At 42.6% G+C, this 27,125-nt stretch overlaps 1 protein-coding gene across 23 annotated transcripts in view; it reads right to left on the bottom strand.

Moving 5' to 3' along the window:
* The window catches only part of DOCK10 (dedicator of cytokinesis 10), a 259,737-nt gene that overhangs the window by 192,212 nt on the left and 40,400 nt on the right, over nt 1-27,125 (bottom strand). For 7 of the 23 annotated variants that reach the window (XM_026006342.2, XM_026006344.2, XM_026006348.2 and 4 more), the window contains exon 1: nt 6,232-7,288. The exons of 10 other annotated variants lie outside the window; for them this stretch is intronic. In XM_026006342.2, coding sequence (XP_025862127.1) covers nt 6,232-6,393 — 162 coding nt within the window. In that variant the 5' untranslated portion in view covers nt 6,394-7,288. Of the gene's footprint in view, nt 1-6,231; nt 7,298-27,125 lie in introns of those variants that run through there. 6 more of the 23 variants (XM_072719382.1, XM_072719386.1, XM_072719403.1 and 3 more) reach the window with 2 other exon arrangements.

Here is a 27,125-nt window from a genome sequence, read left to right as displayed (position 1 = left end):
GTAGATATGGAACAACTAAGGTAAAATCCTGATTCATTGATTGATTGATTGATTGATTGATTGATTTGAAAGACAGAGACAGAGAGAGAGAGAACACACAAGTGGGAGGAACAGAGGGAGAGGGAGGGAGAGAATCTCAAGCAGACTTCAAACTGAGTTCAAAACCTGCATGAGGCTCCATCTTACCATACCGAGATCACAGCCTGAGCTGAAACCAAGAGTGAGAGGCTTAACCCATGAAAGCCACCCAGGCGACCCAATAAAACTCTGATTTAAATGGTCACATTGCTGACTGAGTCACCCAGAGGATAATGAACTCTCATCAGCACAGTGACCTCCCGTGGATCTCTGATGCTCTAACTTGGCCAGCCTACCACATAAGACTCCGCCTTTGTAGGACACGCACTAGTTTACAAAATGATTCCATAGAAATAAACATTCTGGTGCTTCCAACAGACAGGATAGATAGTATTTCCCATTTAATAAACCTGGCTCAATGAATCAGCATATCGAGACAGACTCGATACTGACACAGGCTTCTGACTCCAAATCTCAAATTGGTCATTGAATCACAGCAGTTCTCAGACTTTTGGGTGAACAAAAGGCACCCAGGAAAAACCCAAGTTCCTCTGTATGTAGTTAGGCAGAAGAGCAAATACACTGCAGAGGTCAAAGTAATAAAGCAGCGAGTTTCCTTTCTGGCTGAGCCCACATCATCCATCAGAGCAAACTTTTCCTGCAGAAGGCCAGACTGTAAAGACTTCAGGCTTTGTGGGCCATTTATGGTCTCTCCTATACAGTCTTCTTTCTTTTTTGTTTTGTTTTACAGAATTTTACAACTGTGAAAAGTATTCTTAGTTTACAGGCCATACAAAAACAAACCGAGGGCAGGATCTGATCCAGGTACTGCAGTTCAGCAGGGTCCTGGACCTGGCATTTCAGAGCACCAAAGAACGGCTGGTAATGCAGGTGTCCCGGCCATAACTGAAGTTCTCTGGCTCCAAAATGTTTATCATATAAGTGCACATCCTTGGCTCACAGAAGAGATCTTACATCCCTGACTTGCTAGCTACAAGTGGAGGCTATGTCATTGTCCCCTGTCTTTAATTGAAATTAAAGATAAAGCCATGTTAGGGGCACCTAGGTGGCTCAAGTGGTTGAGTGTCTGCCTTTGGCTCAGGGTGTGATCCCGGGGTCCTGGGATCGAGTCCTGCATTGGGGTCCTCAAAGGGAGCCTGCTTCTCTCTCTGCCTATGTTTCTATCTCTACTCTTTTGTGATGTCTCTCATGAATGAACGAATGAATGAATGAATAAATAAACAAATCTTAAAAAACATAAAAAAAGATAAAGCCATGTTTGACTTGGTGTATACACGAAATCTTTGGCATTCCTAAATTTAAATGGAGTGGTTTCTACTACTTCAGAGATACTCCAAAATTCTCATGGATTTTAAAAATGTTTCACTTTTGAGTTGAAACTTTGACTCTTGCTGTGGTAGCTGATTATACAGCCAGAGAAAGAGACCAGCAGCCTGCCCCGCACTTGCTTCTTGCCCTCCTCTCGTGTCAATTCTACCTTCCAGTTCGTGACCAGACAGTTACTAATTTTCAGGGGAGGGGGGCAGGAGAGACAGAGGGGAACAGACCTTAAAATGGAGGCCAACTGCCCAGGAGATAGCAGATCTACATCAGTTAAATTAGGTAGTGTCTGAGACCTTTAATGAAATATGTTATAAAGAAAGCTACAAAAAATAATTGAAGAAAATATTTGTTACTTCTCTCATCAGAGCAAAATTTTCGAGTGAGAGGTAAATTAGCTTTGAAAGAATTTCTCCTTTTTTTCCCCTAGTTAAACTTGACTGAATTTTAATAAATCATTGTAATAGTCTCAGATATTAGGATTTACGTGTCCCTTGTAAATGCCAAGGACCTAAAATGGTTTATTTTGATATTTATCAAGTCTTTCCCTTTCCACTTTGGACTACACAGCCAAACTACAGCCAATGCCAGCCCAAAGCTTATCTCTGCATGAATTCAGAACCTGGGCTACAGGAATGAGACTCTTTTGTATACTGACTTCTCAAATGCCAAAGCCTTCTGAAGAGTATCAACATTCACAACCTTGATTTTATTGTCGTAGCTTTCTCCATCTTTAACTTACTCCTGGATATTTCAATGAAGAGTTAAGTAGACAGCTTTATCAATGAAGCTCTTGATATCAGTCAATTACTTAAAAATTTCAAAGAATCAATAACACTTGTAATCAGTTTTTAGTCTATAAAAGGAATTGAACTGAGCACCATCAGGGTATAAAGCAGACATAGTTTCTACCTATATGGGGTTTCCAGTCTACTAGTGAGATAAGAAAAAATAGGACTAGTAAATAAATAATTAAAATTTCAATGAATAGCTCAAGATATGATTAACTGCAAATATACACTGTGATACAGAACACTAGAAAAGAGATCATTTATTCATTCATCAATCATTTAAATGGTATTTATGTTGTGTCAGGCATTATACCTCCTCTGTAGACTGTTCCTCGGAACTCAGACTTGTATATGAAATTTCCAATTTGAAATCTCCATATATGGACCTGACAGGCACTTCAAACTTAATATGTCTCACAGTGAACTTAGATTCTCTTGCCAAAGTTTCTCCTGCAGTCATCCTCATCTGAATGGCAACTCAGTCCTCTGGTTGTTAAGGCCAAAAAACAAACAAAGCCAAATCAAAATCAAAATACCACATATTCATCCCTGAGTCTTTTCTTGTTCTCATACTTTATGTTGAATCTGTAAGCAAACCCTATTGGCCCTACTTTTGAAATGTATTTGAATCCAACCACTTCTCACAACCTCAACAACTCCCATTCAGGTTTTTTTCTGGGATCACAGTAATACAGCAGGATTAATGGTCTTTCTGGTTCAACCCTGGACCCTCTGCAGCCATAGATCTTGTCACTCTCCCACTGAAGGCCCTCCAAATTAACGAGCTTACAGCTAATAGAGAACTTACTATCCACCAGGCACTGATCTAAGCTCTTTGCAAGTATTACTGAATTTTCACAAGAAATTTACACTTTATATACCATTACTTTCTGTATTTTAACAACGGAGAAACAAAGTCACAGGGAGGACAATCGTGTCAAGATCACACAGCATGTAGCAGAGACTGGGGTCCAATCCTGACATTCTGGATCCATGGCCCAGGATCTTGGCTTCTGGGCCGCCTCCCTCTAATGGCTTCACTTCTCACTCTTGGACAAAGCTCCCTCCAAGTCTTCATGATGGCCTTCGTTGATCTGCCCCCATTGCTGCAATGACCTTCTCTTTCTACTAACTTCTCTTTGGCTCACTTGGCCACATTGGCCTCTCTACACCCTTAGCTTCTTCCCAGATTAGCAATTTTCATCCTGGCTGGTCCTTCTGCCTAAGACATTTCTCTGCAGAGAGTGGCATGATTCGCTTCCTCACCTCCTTTAGGTCTTTCCTCAAATGTCACTTTTTCAGTCATTGAACATCCCCCTTATTGAATATTTTACTGATATATCTAGACATGATTGTAAGGACTTAACATGCATTTCACTTCATTAAACCCTCAACACAGCTCTGGGCAGATGGAGCTATTACCCTCATCTTAGAGATGAGAAAAAGATGCATAGAAATGTTGAACAGTGTGGTGAAGATCATGTAGTTGATAAGTGATGAAGTCAAGATTCCAACCCAGAGTCTCTGGCTCCACAGTCAGTAATATCTCTCTCTTTCTTGCTCTCTCTCTCTCTCTCTCTCTCCGTCTCCCTTTCCCCCTCCCTCTCCCTACCCATCACACACACACACACACACACACACACACACACACACACACACAGCAATATATAAATTTAATGTCTAACAGGTGATAGAAAAGTGAGAGAGAAAAAAATAATTTTGTTCAGAAGCTTAGAGTCAGAGTAAGATGATGATTAGCTCATCAGTTTAAAGAAGGACAGGATGTGGAGAGTGTAGATGATCAGTTTCCAGAGCCATGTTTCTCTGGGTGTCATCCATGGGGCTCCTCCATCAAAAGTACCTAGAAGTGTTTGCTAAGAGTGCAGATGCCCAGGCTGTACCCCACACCTTTTATATAGAGTCTTTGGGTCCAGGAGCCTAAGGATTGGTTCATACATAAGAATTCCTAGGTGATTTTAAAACACATTAAAGTTTTTGAACTACTATCTTAAAAGATAAAGAATCATTTCTTTATCTTAATTTATATACAAAACATCACAACACTAATATGACATCTCCATAAAAACGAAATTTGGAAAACGTACTTAATGTAAAACTTTATAGCTCAGGGCAAGAATCTTTGATGGATTTGTTCATGGGTACATTCCAAATGCCTAGAACAGTGGCTGGCCCATAGCGGGCCACCAATAAATAGCTGTATGAATGTATGAATTTGGAGTGACCCAGAGGAAACTCTCAAGATGCACAATGATTCTGTATGAACATATCTTATTCTGAGTGGTCCAAAATTTCCATCATACTTCTCATGAAAATTCAGTTTTATCTTTATTTCCTTAGAGGTATGAAGAGAGTGGAAATTATACTGCCTTTTGTAATCCTTGATCTAAATGTGACTTAAGGGTCTGGCATTTAGTAGCTGTGTGATTTGAATAAGATATGCAATGTTTCTGAAGCCCTGGTTCTTCATCAGTAAATTCATCATCATTCCATTTAATGTCCATAAAGGTATCATATAAATTAAAGGGATCTTTGAAAAAATACAGCATTGTTATCTTTTTTTTTTTTTTCAAATTTCTACCTGCCAGGGGATCCGTGGGTGGCTCAGCGGTTTAGCGCCTGCCTTCACCTCAAGGCATGATCCTGGAGTCCCAGGATCCAGTCCTATGTCAGGCTCCCTGCATGGAGCCTGCTTCTCCCTCTGCCTGTGTCTCTGCCTCTCTCTGTGTGTGTTTCTTGTAAATAAATAAATAAAATCTTTCAAAAAAAATTTCTACCTGCCAAATATTATATTCTAAGTGGTAAAATTAGGGAAGGGGAAGGCTGTTTAATGATTGAGATGGCATAAATAATACACATAACTATGGAATGCTACTGTCATTAACAAGAGTCAAACTTGGGGGGGAAAGTCTCAATTCGTTTAGATTTAATTTGTGAAAAACTTATGGGAATAATACGTATGAAATTATTCCTACATTGTATTTCCTCCTAGAGGAAATTATAGCCCAATAGTTCAAGAACTGTATTGCCTTTCGAAAATCAAATATCGATTTGTTGAAGAAGTTGGCATGGAATGGTCTAGCTTAGTATTTTATCACTGAGAGGCACAGCCCAAACCAAATGACTTTCATTTAAAAACTTGTAGTGTAACAGGTATTTTTCATTCATTATTTACTACATCCTTGACATCTGAACATTGGAATCTAAGAGGAAAAAGTCGATTGTACTGAAACCATGCAACATCTCCCCAATTTTTGAAACTTTAGCACACCACCTCCATCCGAACGTGGGATTTCAGTGACTAAGCAGATCTCTCCCTGAAGCTCAAGTAAGAAAAGACGCTACCTTCTACTTTATTCTTGCTGATAAAATAGGTGCATAAAGGAAGCAGTAATGTTGTCTAGTATAACTGAAGCACAGACAGAAATGTAATGTGGCCAATGGCAAGAAATAGCATTCTAAAACACCATGCATTCCACAAAATTCTCAAAAACTTTATTCTGATTTTGTGCCTAAGTTAAGCATTTTGTAAAGGCACTTCTACAGCCGGGTCAGAAACAAAAACTCCAAAAGCCTTGAAGCTAGATATTTAACTACCAACATCCACACAACTTGATTGGTTACATGTGATCTAAAACTATGTCTGGAGCTCTTCTTTCCAACTAGAGTTACAAAATAAAATCCACTGAGTTAAACCAAACTCCCCAAGTTTTCTCTTTTTTCTCTGCACAAAAGTGAATAACAGCATACAAAATGCTAGGCAGAAGAGAATTTCAAATAGACTGATAAACTGCACATTTCGTGACAGATCTAAGAGAAAGATAATCAGCTCTGAATGATAGAAGTAGTTTTAAACGTTTCCCCCACGTTGTAAAGCACAGTAGTAAACTCTAGGTCACACATTTCTTTATCTCAGGCTGAACACCCCCAAACCCTAAATTGCAACCTCATTTCTATAATAGCAGTTCAATCAACCGAGGCTGCTTTGCCACAAATACCATACCATGATGATGAGGGTTCTCGGTCTACTCATTTCATCGTCACTTTCCAGAGGCAAAATTTCGTGGGATGGTTCCTCTTGGCGTCGTCTACAAATGTGTGGACAGCTCCTCTGGACCACAGAACGAAAAGCTTGAAGCAGAACAATGCTGGCAGTGCAGCCCATTGCTGCATCCTGGAGCCTACAAAATAACTTCTATGTTGATGCTATGTTTGAAAAACAGTGGCTCCTTGTCCCTGAAAACAGCCTACATTGCAGCTGCAGCCAGCTCACTCTCCAATCACTTCCTTGAGCTCTGATCATCTGATCGCCGCCAAATAGCTTGGATGCAGAGATGGGAAAGATTTGATCCACTGAAACCGAACACACTCGGGAATATTAGAGCATTTCGCCCAGAGACTTATTTCTCAGTTCATTTCAGGAACACATTTCCTGTTCGTTGCAATGATTCTCCTCGATCCTCGTCTCAGAGCTCTGCATAAAATATCCCCTTTTCACTCCTGCACTCAATCACTCTTTTTTCAGACTAAACAACTGGAAATCGAACTACACATTGACATTTTTCCAAGGCAAAGGAGTGTCCCATAAAGAGGGAAAATGATTGTTTTCTTTGTCAAGGTGGGCACTGCTGAAGGGGAATTTTGCTAAGTAACTGGGGTTTCACTTTTCACAGCTCCGAACTTCCAGAAATGAAACTGGCTCATCCGAAATGCGGAGCCCGCTGAATCAAAACGACTGATCAAAAGCTCGCACGCGTTAGCCAAACCCACGTGAGTGACACCAGCGTTGGCCCTGCGAGTTCCTTTCAATGGTGTGGTTGTTCTGTTCCCACACACGCAGTTCTGCAGCCTAATACATTTTTATATTTACATAGGCGGCTGGTGGGGCTGAAAACCTCTCCATCACTGAGGTCACTTGGCGAGTTCTGCTGCCCTGACCTCTTAGAAAAGGCAATTGCAAAAGCATCCGCACATCCTATCAGGGAGAATTCAAGGCTCCGGGAAGGACATTGGGGTCTTCGGTAGCTAAGAGTCTAGTATTCCCTGACTCCTGCGAGACTAGTCACTTCGGAGGGAACCCAAGAGATGCTTCGAAGTCACATGGTCTGCTTGGCCTGGCTTCAAGATCTAATGGTCTATTGTAAGAGAATAGGGCAACAGGGGATGCTGCTTGCACTAAAAATATCTCGCAGCAAATGGCTTTTGCTTACAAATGAGGAAAGTATGAAATCCCCAGTAGGATTTTCAATGTCGGGATCTTTTCGTCAAGCTAATCCTTCCAGTGTAACTCGCAGGGATTCAAAGTAAAAAAAATGTTTTCTTTGGTTTCTGGGCTCCTCAGTGCAAAGGGTGCTGCAGGAAGTTTGAAGTCGGGTTTGTTTTGCTGTGAGGTGTGGCCACTCCAGCTCCAGGGAAGTTGCTTTCACAGAAGCGTCTAGCATGATGCTCAATTAGGCATTAATTGCTCAGTGATCTGTCACAACACAGCATTATTTAATTGGTACGTTTGCCAGAGACGTAAAACATTTTTTTTTTCCTACTAAGAGGTGCTGGCTGCCAGTAGTTCTCCATCTCCCTCTGTTTTGAGCAAACATATTTTAGTGCTGCTGGAAAAAGAAGAAAAAAATGCTAATGGTGCTGGCAAGTCCCCTAACCCCTCCAGACCTTTGTCAGAGTGCCCGGGTGCTAATCTAAACCATTTTTACTCCAAACAACTGGGACATTTATTGAAGAGAAGCTACAATTTAGCCTGTCTGGCTTGTGTGCATTGAAAAAAAAAAAAGATCTATATAGGTATCTCTCTATATATGGTGTCCACCAGAGGAAAAGCACAGTGTCCTTCCATGATTGTGAATGTGTCTTTCCAAATAGGATTGCTCCTCCAGGCTTCTTGTGTCCCTGTGTGGCTGCGACCCACCAACACCCATCTGCATGACATAAGACCGTCCAGTCTGTCCCCTTAGGGCTGGTCATCTGCCCAGGAACAAACAGGTTGGATGCATCAAGGCACATACTGGAGGTCTTCAATCATTCCAGCAGCTATGGTAGGCAGTGGAAATGGTATCCTCCATAGTATACCATGGGCTTGGCGGGGATGAGGTAGTCCATGTCCTAGACTCTTATCTAGGCACCTGTCTCTCTGTCTGGCTCACTTCTAGGGTGGCTTTTGGAATCACATGTTTTGGCAGTTGCCAACGTCTTGGGGGAAACAAATGAGATGCTTTCTAGCTATTAGAGTCCTGTTTTCATTGATCCCCTTGTTGCCTCTGAGGGACTCACCCCTATTATTGATGGACTGCTGTGGGACTTTCAATCTTCTCTGTCTTGCTTTGTCTTTCAAGTTCCATCATCAGAGAAAAGGAACCTCTGAAAATTAGTTTCTTGGGAATTCAATACGCACTACAGTTACCCAATGAACAAGAGACCATCAGGACAAGAAACAAGGAATAATATAGCCCTATAAGCTCAACATTTTCTTATGAAACATTGTAAATGGGTAGCAAAGTTGCCAGAAAGGGGTTGAATTCTGAGGTCTAAGTTTTACACAGTAAATTAAGTAGGGGGTGGGGTGGGCCGGAAGGAGACAGAAATGAACTTGAAAACTGGACTCTCTCTCTCATACTTAGCATACATGTTTATACACAGGAAGTATATACTTTTAAAGATTTATTTATTTGAGAGAGAGAACGTGCATGCATGCATGTGAGGGGAGGGAGGGACAGCGAGGGAGGGACAAGCAGATTCCCTGCTGAGCTTGGAGCCCAGGGGAAGGCTTGATCTCAGGACCCTGAGATCATGACCTGAGCTGAAATCAAGAGTCGGATGCTTAACCGACTAAGCCACCCAGGCGCCTCTATACACAGGAAATATTTAAAAATAAGGTGGAAATCCTTTACAGATGTCTGCTATTTTCATTTGAAGTATTAATAAGACAAATCATTAATTTGGCTGTCAAGCATCAAATGTGGATGGCCTCACTTGGTTGATAACTTTTGGAGATGCTCTTTGGTCTCATCTACCTCCTTCTCCTAGCAGGGTTTTATTTTATGATTCACTAAGATGTCACTTAAATATAAAATGCTGCAAGCAAGATTTTTAACTGATTGTCATCGATATGGAAATAACGTCACTAATGTCTGTAAGATTAAATTTTCCAAAGAAGTGGTGGGAACTAGATTTCACTCTGAGTTATTAAATGCATGCACACACACACACACATAAAATATCATATATATATATATATATACACATAAGTTGTTTTAAATATGTGTTCATTCATTTAGTACTTATGAAACCTTAAATGCATGTATAGTGAAAAGTTTCCTTGCTTCAAAGCAGAGATGGCCACACAGCTTAGATATAAAGTAGACTTAATGTAGATAAGAAGTGGAAGGGAGATGGGAGGGAGGGATTACTGATATGTCAGAGTTATACGTGACAGAGAGTTAAATGTAAGAAGAAAAAGTAAGTAGTTTTGGAGAATAAACAATGTGTGTGTGTGTGTGTGAGAGAGAGAGAGAGAGAGAGAGAGAGAGAGAGAAGGGAACCAAAAGGAGGAGTAAATGAAGGAGCAGAAGTAAAAACATCTCCAAAATATCCCTGAACACTAGGATCACTCTTGCTCTTGTCTGGGAGAGCTGCTTACCCAGCCACGCATCTCTTTTTAAAAAGTCCTGGCAAATGAATTTCATTTTTAGAGCTCTTTTCGAAAATATTTTGGACTAAGTAAGAATCATTTGATTCTGGATGTTGATCTTTCTGCCATTGGAAGCAAACATCCAAAGATCTTTTTACAACGGGAAAGGAAAATCCATATTTAATTTAAATAAATGGTGCCTATTGAAAGTGTTGGACTTTCCCAGCTTTGTTAAATTATGCAAGAGCTATATGTCTAAATGTATCTTGAGATGTAGACTGGGTTGAACTGGACTGTGTTTAGGCACCCGTGGAGGTGAACTGCACATTTTTCCACCCAAAAGACCTGTCCATATGCCCAGAGACCTCTGAGTCTCCTCATGCTCAGTGACAGATCCACTTGGAGGGGGTGAGATTGTCTGCCACCTTCCCATGTCAAGGTCACTCTTGCTGATAGTATTATGTTATCTTACAAAATCAAACATAAGCTCAGATGGAAATACTTTAACTGGGAAGTGAAGGTCAGTCTTACTGCTTCTTGGATACCTCAGATGCTGCCTGGCTTCGTGTTCAACCTGCGGTGAGTGGCCGGTCACTGTGTAAAGAGGTGAATAGGGCCATGGTGAGAACTCACCTATGAAGAGAAATGTGTGGCTGGGATTTTGGGAGTAGCAGGCCTTGCCCAGAAAACCACGTTCTAACAATGAAGTTTCAAGTGAATCGTCATCTCCCCATAGAAAGGTACTCAACTCCCCACTGCAGGCTCAATTAACCCCACTTGTCTGCCTGCATCCAAATGCAAAGAAAGGTTCAGAAGCCACTTAGGATCTGCTTCTCATTGCATCTGCATGTCCTAGACCAGTAGAACATGGTTTCCACCATATTTGGAGTCCGGGTGGCCTGACTTCAAATTCAAGAGTTTGGATGAAGGATGTTTGTGGCCTTGTCTTCTTCCCCAAGTCCAAGTGAAATGACAACAAGGCAGTATAAGAGGGAATATATTGATTACAAGAGTGAGAAAAAAAGGCGGGGATAGGGGCCACTTTCAGTAGATGAGAGTTTTCTGGAAATATTTCTGAAATATTAAAAGCGAATGTGGTCACACTGATCAATAACCAAAAAATGAAGGATTAGCATCAACATACACAGCAGAAGAAAGCTCTGGAAAGAGGAACTGATGTCCTCAGCAGAGCTCAAGAGGAATTCCAAACTTGAGGAAAGGAGTTACTGGACGTGAGGAAGTAATGAATCCCCATGTCCTCCACCCCCTCCATCCCCGGCATGAACAGAACCCTAGAGCGTCCGACTGCAGCTCTCAGAAGAAGGGCAAATGCTGCCCAGAATGCCCAGCACGGGTGTCAGGCCCTCAGAGGAACACCCTCATCACTTGGCATCAGTTGGTGGAGGGGGGCGTGTCTCCAGCCTGCCCTCCTGGTTCACACGCCCCGAAACAAGGGCTGCCATTGGCACACCTGTCAACCTCAGGGCCCACCAGTCAGTGGTCAGTCTGATCAAGTGAAGAGGAAGACCTTGAACACTCTTCCTCCCCTGCCCCCACAGCCACAACGCAGAACACTCTGGCTGCCCAAACTAAGGAGATCCCTTCTTATATTTGGGTCAATTTATGGAGACCCTGCGAGCGTGCATACTGAGCAACATGCCCCACGTCTAACGGTCCTCCTCCTGGTGGCAGCCTAGTGGAAGAGGCAGCCGGTGGAAGGAAGAAAGGCTCACGATGAGCTCTGGAGTCAGACTGCAGCTGCGGTCAAGGCTCTGCCACGGGGAAGCTGTGTGACTGTGAGCAAGCCGCTTAACCTCTCTGAGCCTCAATAGAATCCACTATAAAATGGAGCTAATCTGGGGGATCCCTGGGTGGCGCAGTGGCTTAGCGCCTGCCTTTGGCCCAGGGCGTGATCCTGGAGTCCCGGGATCGAGTCCCACGTCGGGCTCCCTGCATGGAGCCTGCTTCTCCCTCTGCCTGTGCCTCTGCCTCTCTCTGTGTCTGTCTCTTATGAATAAATAAATAAAATCTTAAAAAACAAAACACAACACTGCCTTGAGAAGCCTTGCCTCACAGCCCTGAACCTCAATCCTTATTGCTGCATCCTGTGGGTTTCCTTTCTAACACACAAGCCAAAATTATATTCTGATGGTTTAACTTTTTTTTTTAAGATTTTATTTATTTGTTCATTCATAAAAGATACAGAGAGAGAGGCAGAGACACAGGCAGAAGGAGAAGCAGGCTCCATGCAGGGAGCCCGACATGGGACTCATCCCAGGACTCCAGGATCAAGCCCTGGGCCAAAGGCAGGTGCTAAACCGCTGAGCCACCCAGGGGTTTAACTTTTAAGTGATGTCTCCCCTCACTGTAAGAGCTGGGGTTGTACTTACCTGGCTCACTATATGCCTGGCACCTACCATGAAATGAATAATAGTAATGATGATGACAATGATACTACTAATAAAGCAAGCCCTTCCACAGCATTTACTACATGCCAGGCATAGTTCTAATGAATATTTACATTATTGTTTTATCTACACCTCACCCTACAGGGTAGCGCTCTGAGCATCTGCATTTCACAGCTAAGGAAACTGAGGCACAGACAAGTTAAATGACTTGGTCAGAGAATCACAGGTAGTCATGTGGTAGAACTAGAATTTGAGGTTAGCCAGTCTGGCTCCCGAGTCTGACTTTTTAACCAATCCAAATACCTCATTTGTGCCAAGAAAACCTTGTGTCTTCCAAAGGTAGAAAATACCAGAAAAAATCTTTAGCCCATGGCACGGTGCAGTGAGGCAACCCTGGAAAATCCCCCTGGAGCATCGGTATGTTTCTCACAGGAAAATTTGTGATGCTTCCCTGGCTGACACTTTCAGAGAGTAGCTAGTTGTTTTAGAAGATTGTTTTGGGGTGATCATTTAAATTGCATTTTGATGGGAATTCAAAACAGTTTTAAATGTAATGAATTTGATTAAAAAAATTTTTTTAAACGTATTGATCGTATGAAGTGTTCATTGACAGAAATAACTCATCTATCTAAACTGGCTGTAAAAGCCTATAGCTGTGATATGGAAACGCGATTGGGTCCCTCTGTAACATTTGATGCAACATCTGCCTTCCATGATGTAAGACATTGGTTAGCACTAAAATGCCCCCCAGAAAAGGGGGCCACTTTATGTCCAACAAGAATGAGGTCATCACCCCAAAGGTATCCTTTGTGCCTGGATATGTCAAAGAGGAAGGCGGCTGCCGCTCATTCTCGAGTCTGATGGAGGCTGACAGCCTGGACACATCACCGCAACACCGGGAACCAGCCACCTGCTGTTTTGGGCTGGCATGAGAATCTGGGGTGACTATCAAGGAGGCAGGAGGGGCTGCCTCAAGATCTTTGTTGCACCTCCCCACCACCAGAGTTCATCCATGCAGACTCATGGAGAGAGCCTTGGAGGCCCAGATGGGGGGTAGAAAGCCCCATGTGCTACTTAGGCTGTAGCTTACCCTTTTCACAGGGACTCAGTGAGTTGTGGAACGAATAAATCAATCAATAGGAAGTGATAAAAATCAACTTCCCCCTCTTCCTGCTCATCATCATCATCACTATCATCACTAAAATCTGAATCCTGTTGGGCTTCTCTGTAAATTTTCCAGAGGCTCATCAATTGTTCCAAAGTGATAGTGACTGCAAAGGAGGAGAACCCCCATTAGATTAAAGGCAACTGCAGATGTACCCCTGGCCCCCCCACTCCAGGCTGAGGAAAACCAGGTCAATGGGCTTGGCCATGTTCCAGGGCAGGGATTAGTTAGAATCTTTTTCCTTGCATCATTTCCAGACAGCTAAGTCCCCTCAGGCACATAAACTCAGAGGGCCGGGGGTGGGGGAGTGGAGGGGGGCATTAATCAGTGCTTTCTTAGCTAAAAAAGTGGAAAACAACCCAGTGACGTGATTCTCCCTGAGGCCTTTCTCAGCTTGTACCTCTGCATTTCCTGGTGCTACTTCTCCTCCAGAACGTAGGGTATGAGTCTATTTTGATAGTGATCCATGCCCTTTTTCTCCCACATCTGTGCTTTGTAGGGTTTGCTTCTTTCAGCGTCTTGCTCTTCATTCTCACTTAATTAGAGTGGCCTCCTCTTGCAGGAAGCATCTTTCCCACATACTGACTGACATTTATTGAGTTGTGCAATTAATTACTTAACAAGTATGCTGTTCTTCCATTTTAAAAATCCAGGAGCTGTTGCCAAGTCCCTCTTTATCCTCTCTTTCCTACCTTTGGCACTGGTGCAGCCCAAAGCAGATGACTTTGTTGGTACATTGAGATGCATCAGGAAGCTTTCTTTCTGCGCTCTCTAAGGCAGCCTTCTCATCAGCAGCCTTCTGCAGAATGCATGGGTCATTTAAATGTGCCATTAATATCATACCTTATATTTCTTTTATGTTTGATTGAACTCTTCTTAGGTCAGAATAAACCGTTCGTATCCTTAATAGAAGGAAGTGCAGGGCAGGGGCTAGGCCAAGGCCCAGGAAGCCCTCTGTTAAGTCCAAATCCCAGTTGAGCCACTTACTACCTTTGTGCCTTTAAGCAACATGTTAAGCCTCAGTTTTCTCTTCTGTTAAATGGATGAGTATTCGTGAGGATCTAATGTCCATGTCAGGGCTTGGCACAGTATAAGACACATGGTAAATCTTCAGGGCATGTCAGTTGGCTATCACTAGGGAGAAAAAGATTTTAAGACACTGTTGCTTTCTTCCCTGCTCTTTCCACAAATTGTATTTAAAAAAAAAAAAAAAAAAGTCGGTCTCCTGACTCTTTCCTGCTCAGGGACACACAATGTTCCCTGAGTGATGGAGGAACGGGGGCGGTGCATATGTCTCCTCTGTGCTTTGAAGTTAGCTCCCATGATAACACGAGACAATTCCCATAACCCCTTCTCAGTCCCTTCCATTGAATAAACAAATTTGAAATAATATATTAATACCTCACTCACTCAGAGGCCATTCATTTTACAACCTCAACTATTCTGATCACGGCCAAGTCCTAAGAAGTAACAACAAAAGACTTTTGCAAGGCCAGGAAGAGATGCACCCAATTCATGAATCTATGAAGCTTAGGGGAACAGCTCATGAGGGGTCTTCATTCATTCACCATTTACAGAATTTACATTCTGCAGAGCTTGCTGAACAAAGCTTGCAGTGGCCTTTGACCAGAAGCAATATCATTCTGACCTGCCCTGGTCCAGTGGGAATAGGGAGTAGCCACTCAGAGCTGGGAGGATGTCCCTGATGAAGTCGGGATGATAGACAGCTGTCTGACTTCTTCAAAGGATTATGGTGGACCCAGCCATTAAGCCAGCCCACCAAGACTCAGCCACCAGATGGGGTTAGGGGCTTCCATCTGGGGCAGGAATGACAGTGTATATTCTAGTCTGGTTTCTAGAAAGTGATTCAGAGCAATGAACATGAAGTTCGGAGCTGAGGAGAACTGGGTCTGAATTCCTGAGCCTTATTTTTCTCAGTTGTACAGTAGAACAAAGATGACCTTTTTTGCAGTTATAACAAAAGGTACTATGTATAAAATATTGACATAAATGGCATTTAATCATTTTTGGTCGCTATGGTTAATACAACTAGTATGTGTATTATCATGGTTATTCAAAGAAAGTGCCAAAGAGGGTAAGTAACAGTCCCACAAACCAAGGCTTAAGGTTAATACAGTCACATGTAAACAGTAACTCAAACAAAGAAGAGAGCCCTGGCACTAGAATGAAATGGCAAGGTCAAGAGCCAGGTGAGGCAGGAAGTATCACTGGCTCTTTTTCACCAGACAATGAGTCCAGAGAACATGGTTAGGCCAGATTAACTTAAAGGTATAAGTCCCTTAAAAAACGAAGGGGACAATTGAAAGACAGTCTGACAAAAATAAAGAGAAGAAACCAATATCCACAATATCTAGGACAAACCATGTTGGGGACCTTAATACCATAAAGGATGTAAATTGCATGGTGTCCAAACTCTGACAATAATGAGTGATCACAGCAATGATGCTGATGCATCAGGGAAAGTCAAATTATGCCCGGTGGCCACAGTTTCAGACGGAAGAGGAAGTTATGAAACAAGCTAGGTACATTTCCACCGACCACTTTCAATATTTGAAAGTTTATGACTCACTAGGGTAAATTAGGTTATCTTCAAAAGTTAACTATGTAAAAAATATTCTCAGCTGAGGCTGAATAAATGAGCCATTAACTGTACGTTCAGTACTTGTTCTATTTTGTTTTCTGTGTTCATTTTTTTCCCCTTTGAATTGTGACAGGAATTAGCCACCCACATCCTAAACATTCCAAGTTAAATCTAGTTTACAATAATCACGATGCTTTCCAAACACGAAAATGGCAGTGTTTTAAGTCATTTGCAAATGTGCCTCCCAAATCAATTGGAAAGATGAAAAGGGTGCTGTCAACCTGAGCAAATCTCAACTCTACGTTCTTTGCCGGGACTCAGGGGAATGGCCCAATTAATCATTTTAGGGTCCCTACAAAGCACCCAGCTCAGCGTTTTGCAAGAAATGAGGACAAAGCAAGGTTTAAACCCAGCAGGAATAGGAGGGGCAGGGCTATAGACAAAGGATTAACTTGATAAGATAATGTTCAACTTCTCTTGAAACCCTAAACTGTGGATTCTTAAGGCTGTGTTCCTATTATCTCCAGTTTCTGCTCCTGACAAATGAAGCTACTGCAGTTCTGCCAGAGGACCATGGTAGAACCCGCATTCCAGCCTGATGTGGTGGGAAAAGCAGTGGTTGGAAGTGGTGCCCTGACACTAATAATGACTTCAGACAAGTCTTGTCACCTCTCTCACTCTGGATCTGAGTGTCCTTGTTCATAAAATTAGAAAGTTAGAGCAGACAATCCTAGGCCCCTTCCAGGTCTAGGGTTCAATGGCTTTATCTAACTATGAGAGTCAAGGAGAAGACCAATAACTGATGTCTGGACTTTGGAATGGACTGGAAGACAGGAAGAGTTGCTGCTGATATATACCACATTCCCCCTCTACCAGTATTTGTTTTTAAATACACATCATATGTTTTTGCATTTGTTTTAAGTGCACATCATAAGCAGGGCTAACAAAGAGGTAGAAATACTCTAAAGAGTTAGAAAGTCAAGGGAAATATTGGAAATGAGGCAGGGTAAGAAGGTCCAACCAAACTCATTTCCTTTTCTGGGAGTTCAAGTCATTGTCAGAGAAGCCAAGGAAGACTTTATCATATGAGCTCCCTGCCCTGATCCAACAATTGACAGAACTGTCACCCCGGTGAGCTCTAATGGGTACAAAGCAATACTCTATTGAATAGGAGCAGATTGCTGGGGTGGTAACATTAGGGCTCATTTGGTATTTCTTTGGAGGTATGATCGTTTTGCTGTGCCACAGATCTGAATTTGTCATTATCTGTATTTGTGACGCTGAGCAAATGACCTTTGAGCTTTGTTTCCATTTCAGTGAAATGGGGATGATAATAATTGCTTCCTACCTCCTATAATGATGAAGTAAGTGAGATTATCTGAATGAGGCACTTAACATTGTGCCTGGGATATCGAAGGGCCTAATAAATAGAAAAGCTCTATTGTTTATGAACTCAACCCAAGAATGTCCATAGTTGACAGCGATATACCAAGGGAGCCAAATGTGCCCTTTCACTGCGGGGTGGCATCATCAGTCATGGCAAGACAGAAAAACCTCCTTTAGCAAAAGAAATCTCTGAGCTCCCAGCATTTTCGAACAGAAGAATGCAACGGAATACAGGATATTCATGTTTATCCTTCAGGCAAAGTATTGTCATCCTGTTTTCTACTCAAGAGCAGAAAGGAACAGGAGGGGGACTCACATTTCATAATGAAAGGAACTGAATTCTGACTACAGAAGCCAGTCCTCCCTCCCCTTAGCCCACTCTGACCCCCACACAACAAGGGCACCAGAGCCCTGTCCTGCATGAAGGACAGGCTACAAATGCCCCATCTGGCCTGTGGCCATCTATCCCCAGTCCTACATCTTCCTTATTGGAGCAACAAGGAGCCCTACGCAGGTGGCCGAGTCTCCAGAGAGGAAAGCTGCAGCCTGAATGGTGATTTTCCTTAGGGTGGCTGGATTACGTGGGGCTGAGATCCCAGCCACCATGATGGTGTTGCGTGGTGTTTAAGAGCTTTGGAAAGCTCTTAGAGCTGGCCATACATGAAATTTCTCATTTTCAACTTCATGTGCCTTAGATATTTAGAAATATATGTGATCAGGATAAGATTTTATTACATTCCTCTAAGGGAATGCAAACTATCCTAGTGCAATCTTAAGAAAGGTCTAACTCCCACCCAAAGGAAGGATGAAGAGAAGGGATTTCCTATGATCATTCCTTGGCTTTTTTTTTTCCCAAAGACTTTATTTATTTATTCACGAGAGGCACAGAGAGGGAGAGAGAGAGAGAAAGGCAAAGACACATGTAGAGGGAGAAGCAGGCTCCATGCAGGGAGCCCGACATGGGACTCGATCCCCGGTCTCCAGGATCACACCCTGGGCTGAAGGCGGCACTAAACCGCTGAGCCACCCGGGCTGCCCTACTTCGGCTTTTAAAACACAATTTATTACTACATGTCTATGAATAAAGATACTAACATTTCAGATCACTTTGTAATTCATTTACTACATAAAATTTATTTTTAAGGAAAGAGCTTAGCAATTTATATTACGACCACCTCTGCAGGAACTAATGATGAAATTATCAACTTGAACTTGGTCATCAGAGGAAGTACATGTAATGTACTGGTTTCGGAGGACGAGGCAAAACTTTAGCCTTGTTTTGAGCCAGGTCTGTCTCTTACTAGCTCGATAATCTTCAGCAAGTTATCTAATCCCTTGATTTCAAACCTAGCACAGAGGACTATTGTCAGAATTCAGTGAGACGATACACATAAAAGCACACATGCACTACTAGGTATTTACCCAAACTATACAAAAATCCTAATTCAAAGGGATACATGGCACCCCCATGTTTCTAGCAGTAGTATCTACAATAGCCAAATTACGGAAGCAGCCTGAGTGTCCACTGACTGATGAATGGATAAAGAAGATGAGGTATACATATATACAATGGAATATTACTTGGCTATAAAAAAGAATGAAGTCTTGCCATTTGCAACGGCATGGATGGAGTTAGAGGGTGTTAAGCTAAGGGAAATAAGTCAGTTAGAGAAAGATAAATACCATATGATTTCACTCCTATCTGGAATTTAGGGAGCAAAGCAAAAAAGCAAAGGGAAAAAAAAGGGAGAGAAAGAGAGGCAAATCAAGAAACAGACTCTTAACTATACAGAACAAACCGATGGTTACCAGAGGGGAAAGGGATGGAGGGATGGGTGATATAGGCGATGGGGATTAAGGAGCACACTTGTGATGAGTACCAGGCATTGTATGGAAGTGTTGGATCACTATATTGTACGCCTGAAACTAATATTGCATTGCATGTTAACTCATGGGAATTTCAATAAAAACTTAAAAAAACAAAAAGTACATACCTGCTATGTCAACAGCTACTCTGGAACACTGCTACAAGGTGAGATCACCTAGTATTGATGTACAGACACGTTTCAGATTACTGCCTATTTCTGTTTCAAGGCTGACCTACATACTTTTGACAAACTAGACAAGAGGGTTTGCAATCAGTGGGGACTGTTGGCATGCTACTTTTAGTTATGAGAGGAAGTGGATGGATATTGATATGTTGGTGAGGAAAGTGACAATAACCGAGTGACTCTCAGTAAATTCATTGTTTCCAAGATGTGAAAAGTAATCCTGGCTGCATTTGTGTGTGTGTGTGTGTGTGTGTGTGTGTGTGTTTTGTTTCTTTGTTTTTTTGAGAAAAAAAAAAAGGTATTGCATCAGCTTGAAGGTTTTTAAATATGTATTGCTTATACTCTTGGCCATAAACTTGCTTTAGCATGAAAAGGACACAATTGATTTTTCAAACTTCAATTTTTACAAAAACCAAGTCTGTTGATATTAGATGAACTTATACATGGCACAGCTGTTCTTATGCATTTTAGCCAGTTATGCAATCGATACCATTTGCTTCTTTGAAATCGATTGTGAGATAATTTGAATCAACTGGTAAGTTGTCCAAAATAAATGGCTAGGCCATTACTTGGCTTAACCGTTTCTTCTTCTTCTTCTTTTTTAATAAAAATCTTGCTCAAGTCTTTTGCACCAAACTGCCCACATCTTCCATTCCTAAAAATAAGTTTCTCCTATGTCTCCTATCCACTTGAGCAGGCACCTTACCTCTGTCTCTAATATAGCCCTGTATGGTGAGAACCTACCCTCTATCTTGTGTCTCCCATCAGGCAGAGTGGGACCTGGTGGGCACCAGGGGTGGGGATGGGGGTGAGAGAAGATAAGCTACAGAATATGAGAAATGTCAGAACCAAATCAGTGGTAGAAATGAATCCTTAAGGCCCAGGCATCCATTAAAACTTTAAAAGGACTAGTACGCATGAATCCAAGCACAATGGTTTACATGCTGGCACTGTGGGGTTTGACTTGTCCTAGTCCTGACTCAGGCATTTATCAGCCATGTGACAATGGAGAAGAGACTTAACTTCTCTGTGTCTCATCTGTTAACTAAGGATAGTAATAATCAACTGTCCTAGAGTTTACTAATAGTTAACTTTAAACTGAGGATAGCAATAGTTAAGGTGCTCATATAATTGTCGAAACCTGGAGCCTCTGAAGGTGGAAGAGGGTGCTCTTAATATTCATGGTAAGACAACAGGCACAAATAGACACTATTGGATGCATGGTCACTCAACTCCAATAAGCCAATCCATGTGATATTAATTAGCCAAAGGCTGCCCTTGGTCTCAAGTGAGTGTGGCTGGTGAAGCTTCAGACCCTGTTCCTGTCCCTCGCACCAGCTTCCCTGCAGGGGTGCAACCTGATTTTTTAGTGTCAGTAAATGTTAGCAATGTGAGTGGTGCTAATAGTCAAGGGGTCCAATCTGAACAACACAAAAACAGGAAGCACTGAGCAGCTTTCAAACTTGGCTCTGCATGGAGGGTGACTGGCTTGCATGGAGGGTGGCTGGCTTGCAGGGAGATCACTTTTCAGGGTGGGAGGGGATGCAGGCTGCAGACGTCAGGGGAGGTATTGAAGTGACTTTCCAGCATGGATGGGGTGGAACAGGCAGAAACAGGTGAAAATCAGGTTGCACCCCTGCAGGGAAGCTGGTGCGAGGGACAGGAACAGGGTCTGAAGCTTCACCAGCCACACTCACTTCAGACCAAGGGCAGACAGACAGCAAAAGAGAGTTTCATCTCAGTGTTCATGTGGCCACCCACAAACTTGGTTTGCTTTACACCTGAGATCCCTAAATCCTCACCTCTGGCTTCAAAATAGGCTCCAACCACTCCCTCTCCCCTGTCTATGTCCACATTTCCCTCTAGAGAGTCTGCTCCTTGCTAATCCAACATAGCCTTTGACTGTCTTACTGCTTTTAACGGCTGCACCATTTCCCCTCTGGGGTAATCTCTGCTGTCTCCCTTTCCATTTCCAACCATGTGCAATGGGCAACAATGCATGAAAACAGCTCACATGCACCTGCTGAGGGAGGGCAGGGGTCCTAGAGGGACCCAGTGCCTGATGCCATAGGTGGCTGATCGCAGGAGTGGTGAGCATGGGACTTGGAGTCCAGAGCTGCTAGCAAGCCACAGACGACCGGAGTAGAAGCCAGAAAGAGTCATGTCCAGACATGCAACGTGGTCCCTCGTCCCAGAGAGGATATTAGGTCCGAAGACAGATTCCCAGAGGGAAGGCTGGTGTCCAAAAGAGAGTGAAGAACCCAAAGGGACTCCAGAAGCGAGAGTGGGATACGAGTGTGTAGGCGCAGGACAGGGACAACATTCTGCTAAACAAACACGTCGCTCCAGCTGTCTCTTGTCTGTGTTTCCCCCAAAGTAGATTCCAAAAGCTGTGAAGTTCTGGAAGCTCAGATCTCCCAGTGGCTCGTAAAACACATTCCCATGTTCCCATTCCTATTGTCACCCCACTCGATGACAGTTCTTAGCACTCTGGATCTCATGATGTTCCAAGAGCCTGACAGCAATGACCTGAGAAAATGGCAATCTATTCAGAGTTCTGCCGATTGCGAGTTTCCCATATATTTTCTTAACATTTGCCTCTTTCGCTGCTTGTCTGAGTCAGCACGAGCCGATGAATAAAAATGAATGAATAAGTAGCAAACAGACTTACTAAAGTGATTCAGAAGCATCTGGTTTTTCTTGGCTCAGCACCTTGGTGTTATTTGTATCATTGTTGTTCTTTTTAAATATTTATTCAACATCCTCCTTAGGCTCTCTGTGGTGTCAGAGGTGAAGGGAGCTTCCCCTTTGTTGGACCGTCTCTTCCAGCATCTTGCTGCATGGACCATTCCTCTCCCCTCCACTGGCTCCTTCCCCTTCAGCAGCATGAAAGCTTCTCCCACATATTAAATAAACAAACAAGAAGAAAACTTTGTTGAGCCCTGAACTGTCGATGGCCACAGCACTCTCTTGCCTGCCCTCATGGGCAGACAAACAACTGGAAAGGATCATCTAAAGACACTATTTCCCTCCTTCCTCTTCTCCCACTTGCTCTTGACCCAGGGCGATGGACTGCTGGTACTCGCTCCCCTGCACTCCCTCCATCCCAGGGTCACCGATCAGCCCTGCGGCATGATCTTTACATGGGAAAAAGATGGTTGAAGTCCTGTATTTTGTTCCCTTATAAAAAATGTTACTCTTGATATCTCATTCCTAGTATGGAATTTCGTGGGAAGACTTTCTTCAGGGTGGCTTCGGCGTGGTTATGCTAGGAAATAAGGTTCAGCTTAATGGAGGGTTAATATGTCAACTTTCCTTCCTCTTCCCTTCTTTCCCTTCCTAGTGAACATGAAATGAAAGAAGAGAGGAAAGAAGAAAGGGGGGGGGGAAGAACAGGAGGTTTTCTCCATCTAAAGAATATTTCTCCATTTAATAAATATTTAAAGTGCCAGCCACTCTCCCAGACCCTCGGGACAGAGCAATGAACACAAAGAAGAAAGATCTACCCCTCTGGACCTTGCATTCTGGTGTAAATTACAAATAAAATAGGACCCCTCTTAAAAAATAGGATCTATAAACACCACTAAGGTATTTTCAGTGGATTTTTTTAGCTCCCTTAAAATGAGCATTGTCTGGTTTAACACCAGTAATCTCAGATGAGAAAATTTAAGCCCAAAGAAGTGACTTTCCCCAAGGTCCCCAACTGGAGAGTTGCAACCCAAGAAGCATCCAACAGGAGACACTGCAAGTTACCTTACTGCATGCCAAGCCTCGGAAAAGCTCAGGGACGGATTGCAAGCTTTACTGTGTGGGATGTAACAGGTTCCCTGTGATCATTTTCCAGACCGAATCTTAACCGATGTCACCAGGCACCGAATCAGTCACTGTGGAATTGGTTAAGTGACCTCAAATTAGAAGAGGACGATATGAAAGGAGAAGAGAATGTGACTTTTCGTTTCATTCACCTTGTGTAGGCACAAGTACAGCCGGCCCCGAGGAACACATGAGTGGTGAGTTTTCCAAAGCCACAAAGTTATGTCCTATCACTTATAATAAAGCACTGGGAACGCTCAAGTCATAGACACACACACACACGCGCGCACACACACACACACACACAATTACAAGCTTTACATCGTTACTGAAGTTTCTAGTGGTTTGTGTGGCTGGTTTCTTAATAACACAAGGAAAAACCCATGATCTTTGGGGAACTCTGAGGGTCTGGAGATATGTATTCTGTTTATTACAGTCATTAATGGAATTGTGCTTTCCATGGGTGGACGACCAAAACGTGATTTAACAAAGGAAGAAACAGCCCACCTTTTCCCTCCTCTCTCTCTCTCTTTTATTTTAAAGATTTTATTTATTTATTCATGAGAGATGGAGATAGAGAGAGAGAGAGACAGACAGACAGACAGACACAGGCAGAGGGAGAAGCAGGCTCCACACAGGGAGCCTGACGCGGGACTCAATCCCAGGTCTCCAGGATCATGACCTGGGCTGAAGGCAGGCGCTAAGCTCCTGAGCTACCCAGGGATTCCCCCCCCCCTTTTTTTTTTTGTCTTCACTGTGGTAAGAACACTTCACATGAGATCTAGTCTTTTAATAGACTTTTAAGTGTACACTGCAGTATTGTCTATAGGCACGGTGCGATACAACAGATCTGTAGGACTCACTCCTCTGAAACGATACCCATTGATTAACAACTCCCCCTCTTGCCCTCCCCAGCCTACTTTCTTTCTTTTTTTTTTTAATTGACTCATTTCTTAGAACAACCCAGGCTACTTTTGAACTGTATTGTTCGCGTGCTTCCTGTACACAGCTCATTGCAAGGAATAGAGCCAATCCCGCTAGGAGGCCACCAGAATTTCAACATGTTCCCAATGTCTTGAGTGTCTCTTTGCCAACAACAGGGTAGGATGAAGAGGTTGAGAATGGTGACCCTGTGAACCAGCCATGGCTTCTGTCTTTCCTTCAGGAGAAAGGCTGCCCAAATAGCACGCTGGCTATTACTAGACAGATCAATCACTAGAAACTGTTGTGTTAATTTGGCATTGAAGGAGTTAACTTACCAAAAATGATTTACTGCTGTTTGGGGTTAACAGTGGGCAGCCAAGGATAATTAAGGGCAGTGATATCTTATCAGTATTTTAAAATTATTAGCTCTAAAGGAATTTGTTAGCTAGTAGTCGAAGTAACGGCCGTAGACTCAGCGGTCTTGCACGGTATGTGTGTTTACCAACAAGGGGACCCAACAGCAAGTGTCAGACACTTTGGTTAGCCATGGGTGGGGCTTGCAGAGGCTTGCAACAGGATACAACAGAGTTCCTACAATACAGTTGTTTTCAAAGTCTATGGCAGGACAGACAGGGACAGTTAATCGGGCCGGGGGAGTTAGTCATGGTTTCTCAGAGGCTAAAGTATTTCAGCTGTGTCATGAAGGATGAATAAATGACACCTGGAAGTAAACCGAGGAAAAGCATCTCACACACACAAAGCTGTGTCCCCCATGACAGCACCCCACTTTTGGAGGCAGATGCCACATATAGGCTGTTGCAATCTCTGAATACAAGCACACCTTGCTTTATTGCACTTCACAGATCCTGGGTTTTTTTTTGTTTGTTTGTTTGTTTGTTTGTTTTTGTTTTGTTTTGTTTGTTTTGTTTTGTTTTTCTTACAAATGTTATGTTTGTAGTAACCTTGAGCTGTGTCATATGCTGGTAATTGCACTATTTCAGACTTTTCATTTTTTTAGTTTTTATTTATTTGAGAGAGAGAGAGAGAGCAAGCAGCAGCAGGGGCAGTGGCAGAGGGAGAGGGAGAAGCCAACTCCCTGCTGGGCAGGGAAGCCTGCAGTGGGGCTCCACCCCAGGACCCTGAGATCTAGACCTCAGCTCAAAGCAGCCACTTAAACAACTGAGCCACCCAGGCGCCAATTTCAAAGTTTTTCATTATTTTATTTGTTATGGTGATTTGTGATCAGCAGTTAACAACTCACCTAAAGCTCAGATGATGGTTAGCATTTTTTTTTTTTTTTTTAGCAATAAGATATGTTTCACATAAGGTATGTATGTCTTTTTATTTTTTTATTTTTGGCATAATGCAATTGCACACTTAAGAGACTGCAGTTTAATGTCAACATATCTTTTATATGTATTGAAAACCAAAAACTTCATTGGACTTGTTTTGTTGAGGTATTTCACAGCAAAGGTCTGGAGCCAAACCCACGTGATGGCAGAGCTATGTCTGCGCAAGTCTCGCCCCCTGGTGTCCATTGAGCAAAGAGGCGTCAACTGCAGACATGCATCCTCTTTGCCACATCGTCTTTATAAAAATGACCAAATTGTCACTCTCGGTATCATTCAATCATAGCATCATTCCTACGGATGTTTTGCTTCTAAATGGCCTGGTTAGCAAGAGCAAGCAGACCAAGAACTGCAAATGACAACACGAGGCTTTCTCCATGAGTTCACAGAGAAGTAAACCAGCTTCTTCTTTGAGTCCTTTGATGACAGACAATAGAATTAACTCCACTCATTTATTTGGCCTTCGAGGCCGAGGTTTGGTCAACTATTCAACTGTCTTTAACTTCTGAGCATACTGGAATAAAGAAAGATTTTTAGTGACTGCTTATTACAGTACGACAATAGCCAGGCCAGCCAGTCTCAAAAAGCTGGTCATAAGCCCAGGCAGACAGACATATACATCCTATGCACAAGGAAAGACACCAGTAGATGGCATCTCGTTCCCCATGCCTCCCAGAAAGGGCCTGGATTGTTATTAGATGCTCACTACACAGTGAAGAATCAGTATGAACTGTATCTGTGTGGCCTGCTTTGGTGGGGACAGGTAAGAAGGAATGAATGACTGGTGAAACATTTGAGGATATGACAAATGCCATCTCAATGTAAGAATGAAAAGGAATTTCAGGAGGTTCGAGTTCTGAGTTCAAGTTTGCAGTATACCTCCTCAAGGAGAGTTTGAACTCCCTATTGGTGGGAAGTTGCTTTTTATTTTACCATTCCACCAGGATGTGGATCTTAGGAGCAGAATGACCTCTAGGTAGTGCAATTTTCTCCATCAGAATCAGAGAAAAGACCCGTAATCCTGAATTAGGCTTTATTGATTTTGTTAGCTTTTATTTGAAAGTGGCTCAAGCCAGAGCCACAGAAATAATTTTCACTTATTTTAGCTTCAGATGAAAGTTTTATCTAATAGTAGTCCTTTTTCCAAATTGTATGGAATGGAGCTGTTGTTATATCATTAGGATTTTGGATCCCTAATGGCCTTCATTGTCTAATAAAACTACAGAAAAAAAACCCATCCCTTTAAAAAGTTCTATGACGTACATTTATTCTGATAATATACGGTCAGTGTGACTCCCAAGCCACTTTGGGGAAATAAGTCATGTTTTCTTGCATAAAATGCTCAAAGGTCACCGGAGTCTTACATCTTCTCCTCAGATCTAATTATTACAGCACTCACTGTTAGGTTCAGTTAGGTCTATCAAATGCAAATACTATAATAACAAAACCAAGGAGCTATCTAATAATCATAAAGATGATGATGACTAACATTTCTTGACCATGTCCTATATGCTTGCATTTTCTCATTTAATCTGTGATGTAAGTGTATGGGGATTCATTGTA

The sequence above is a fragment of the Vulpes vulpes genome, chromosome 9 (genome assembly GCF_048418805.1).
Source record: "Vulpes vulpes isolate BD-2025 chromosome 9, VulVul3, whole genome shotgun sequence".
In the NCBI taxonomy this organism is placed as follows: Eukaryota; Metazoa; Chordata; class Mammalia; order Carnivora; family Canidae; genus Vulpes; species Vulpes vulpes.
This window is presented reverse-complemented; position numbering and strand designations above follow the sequence as displayed.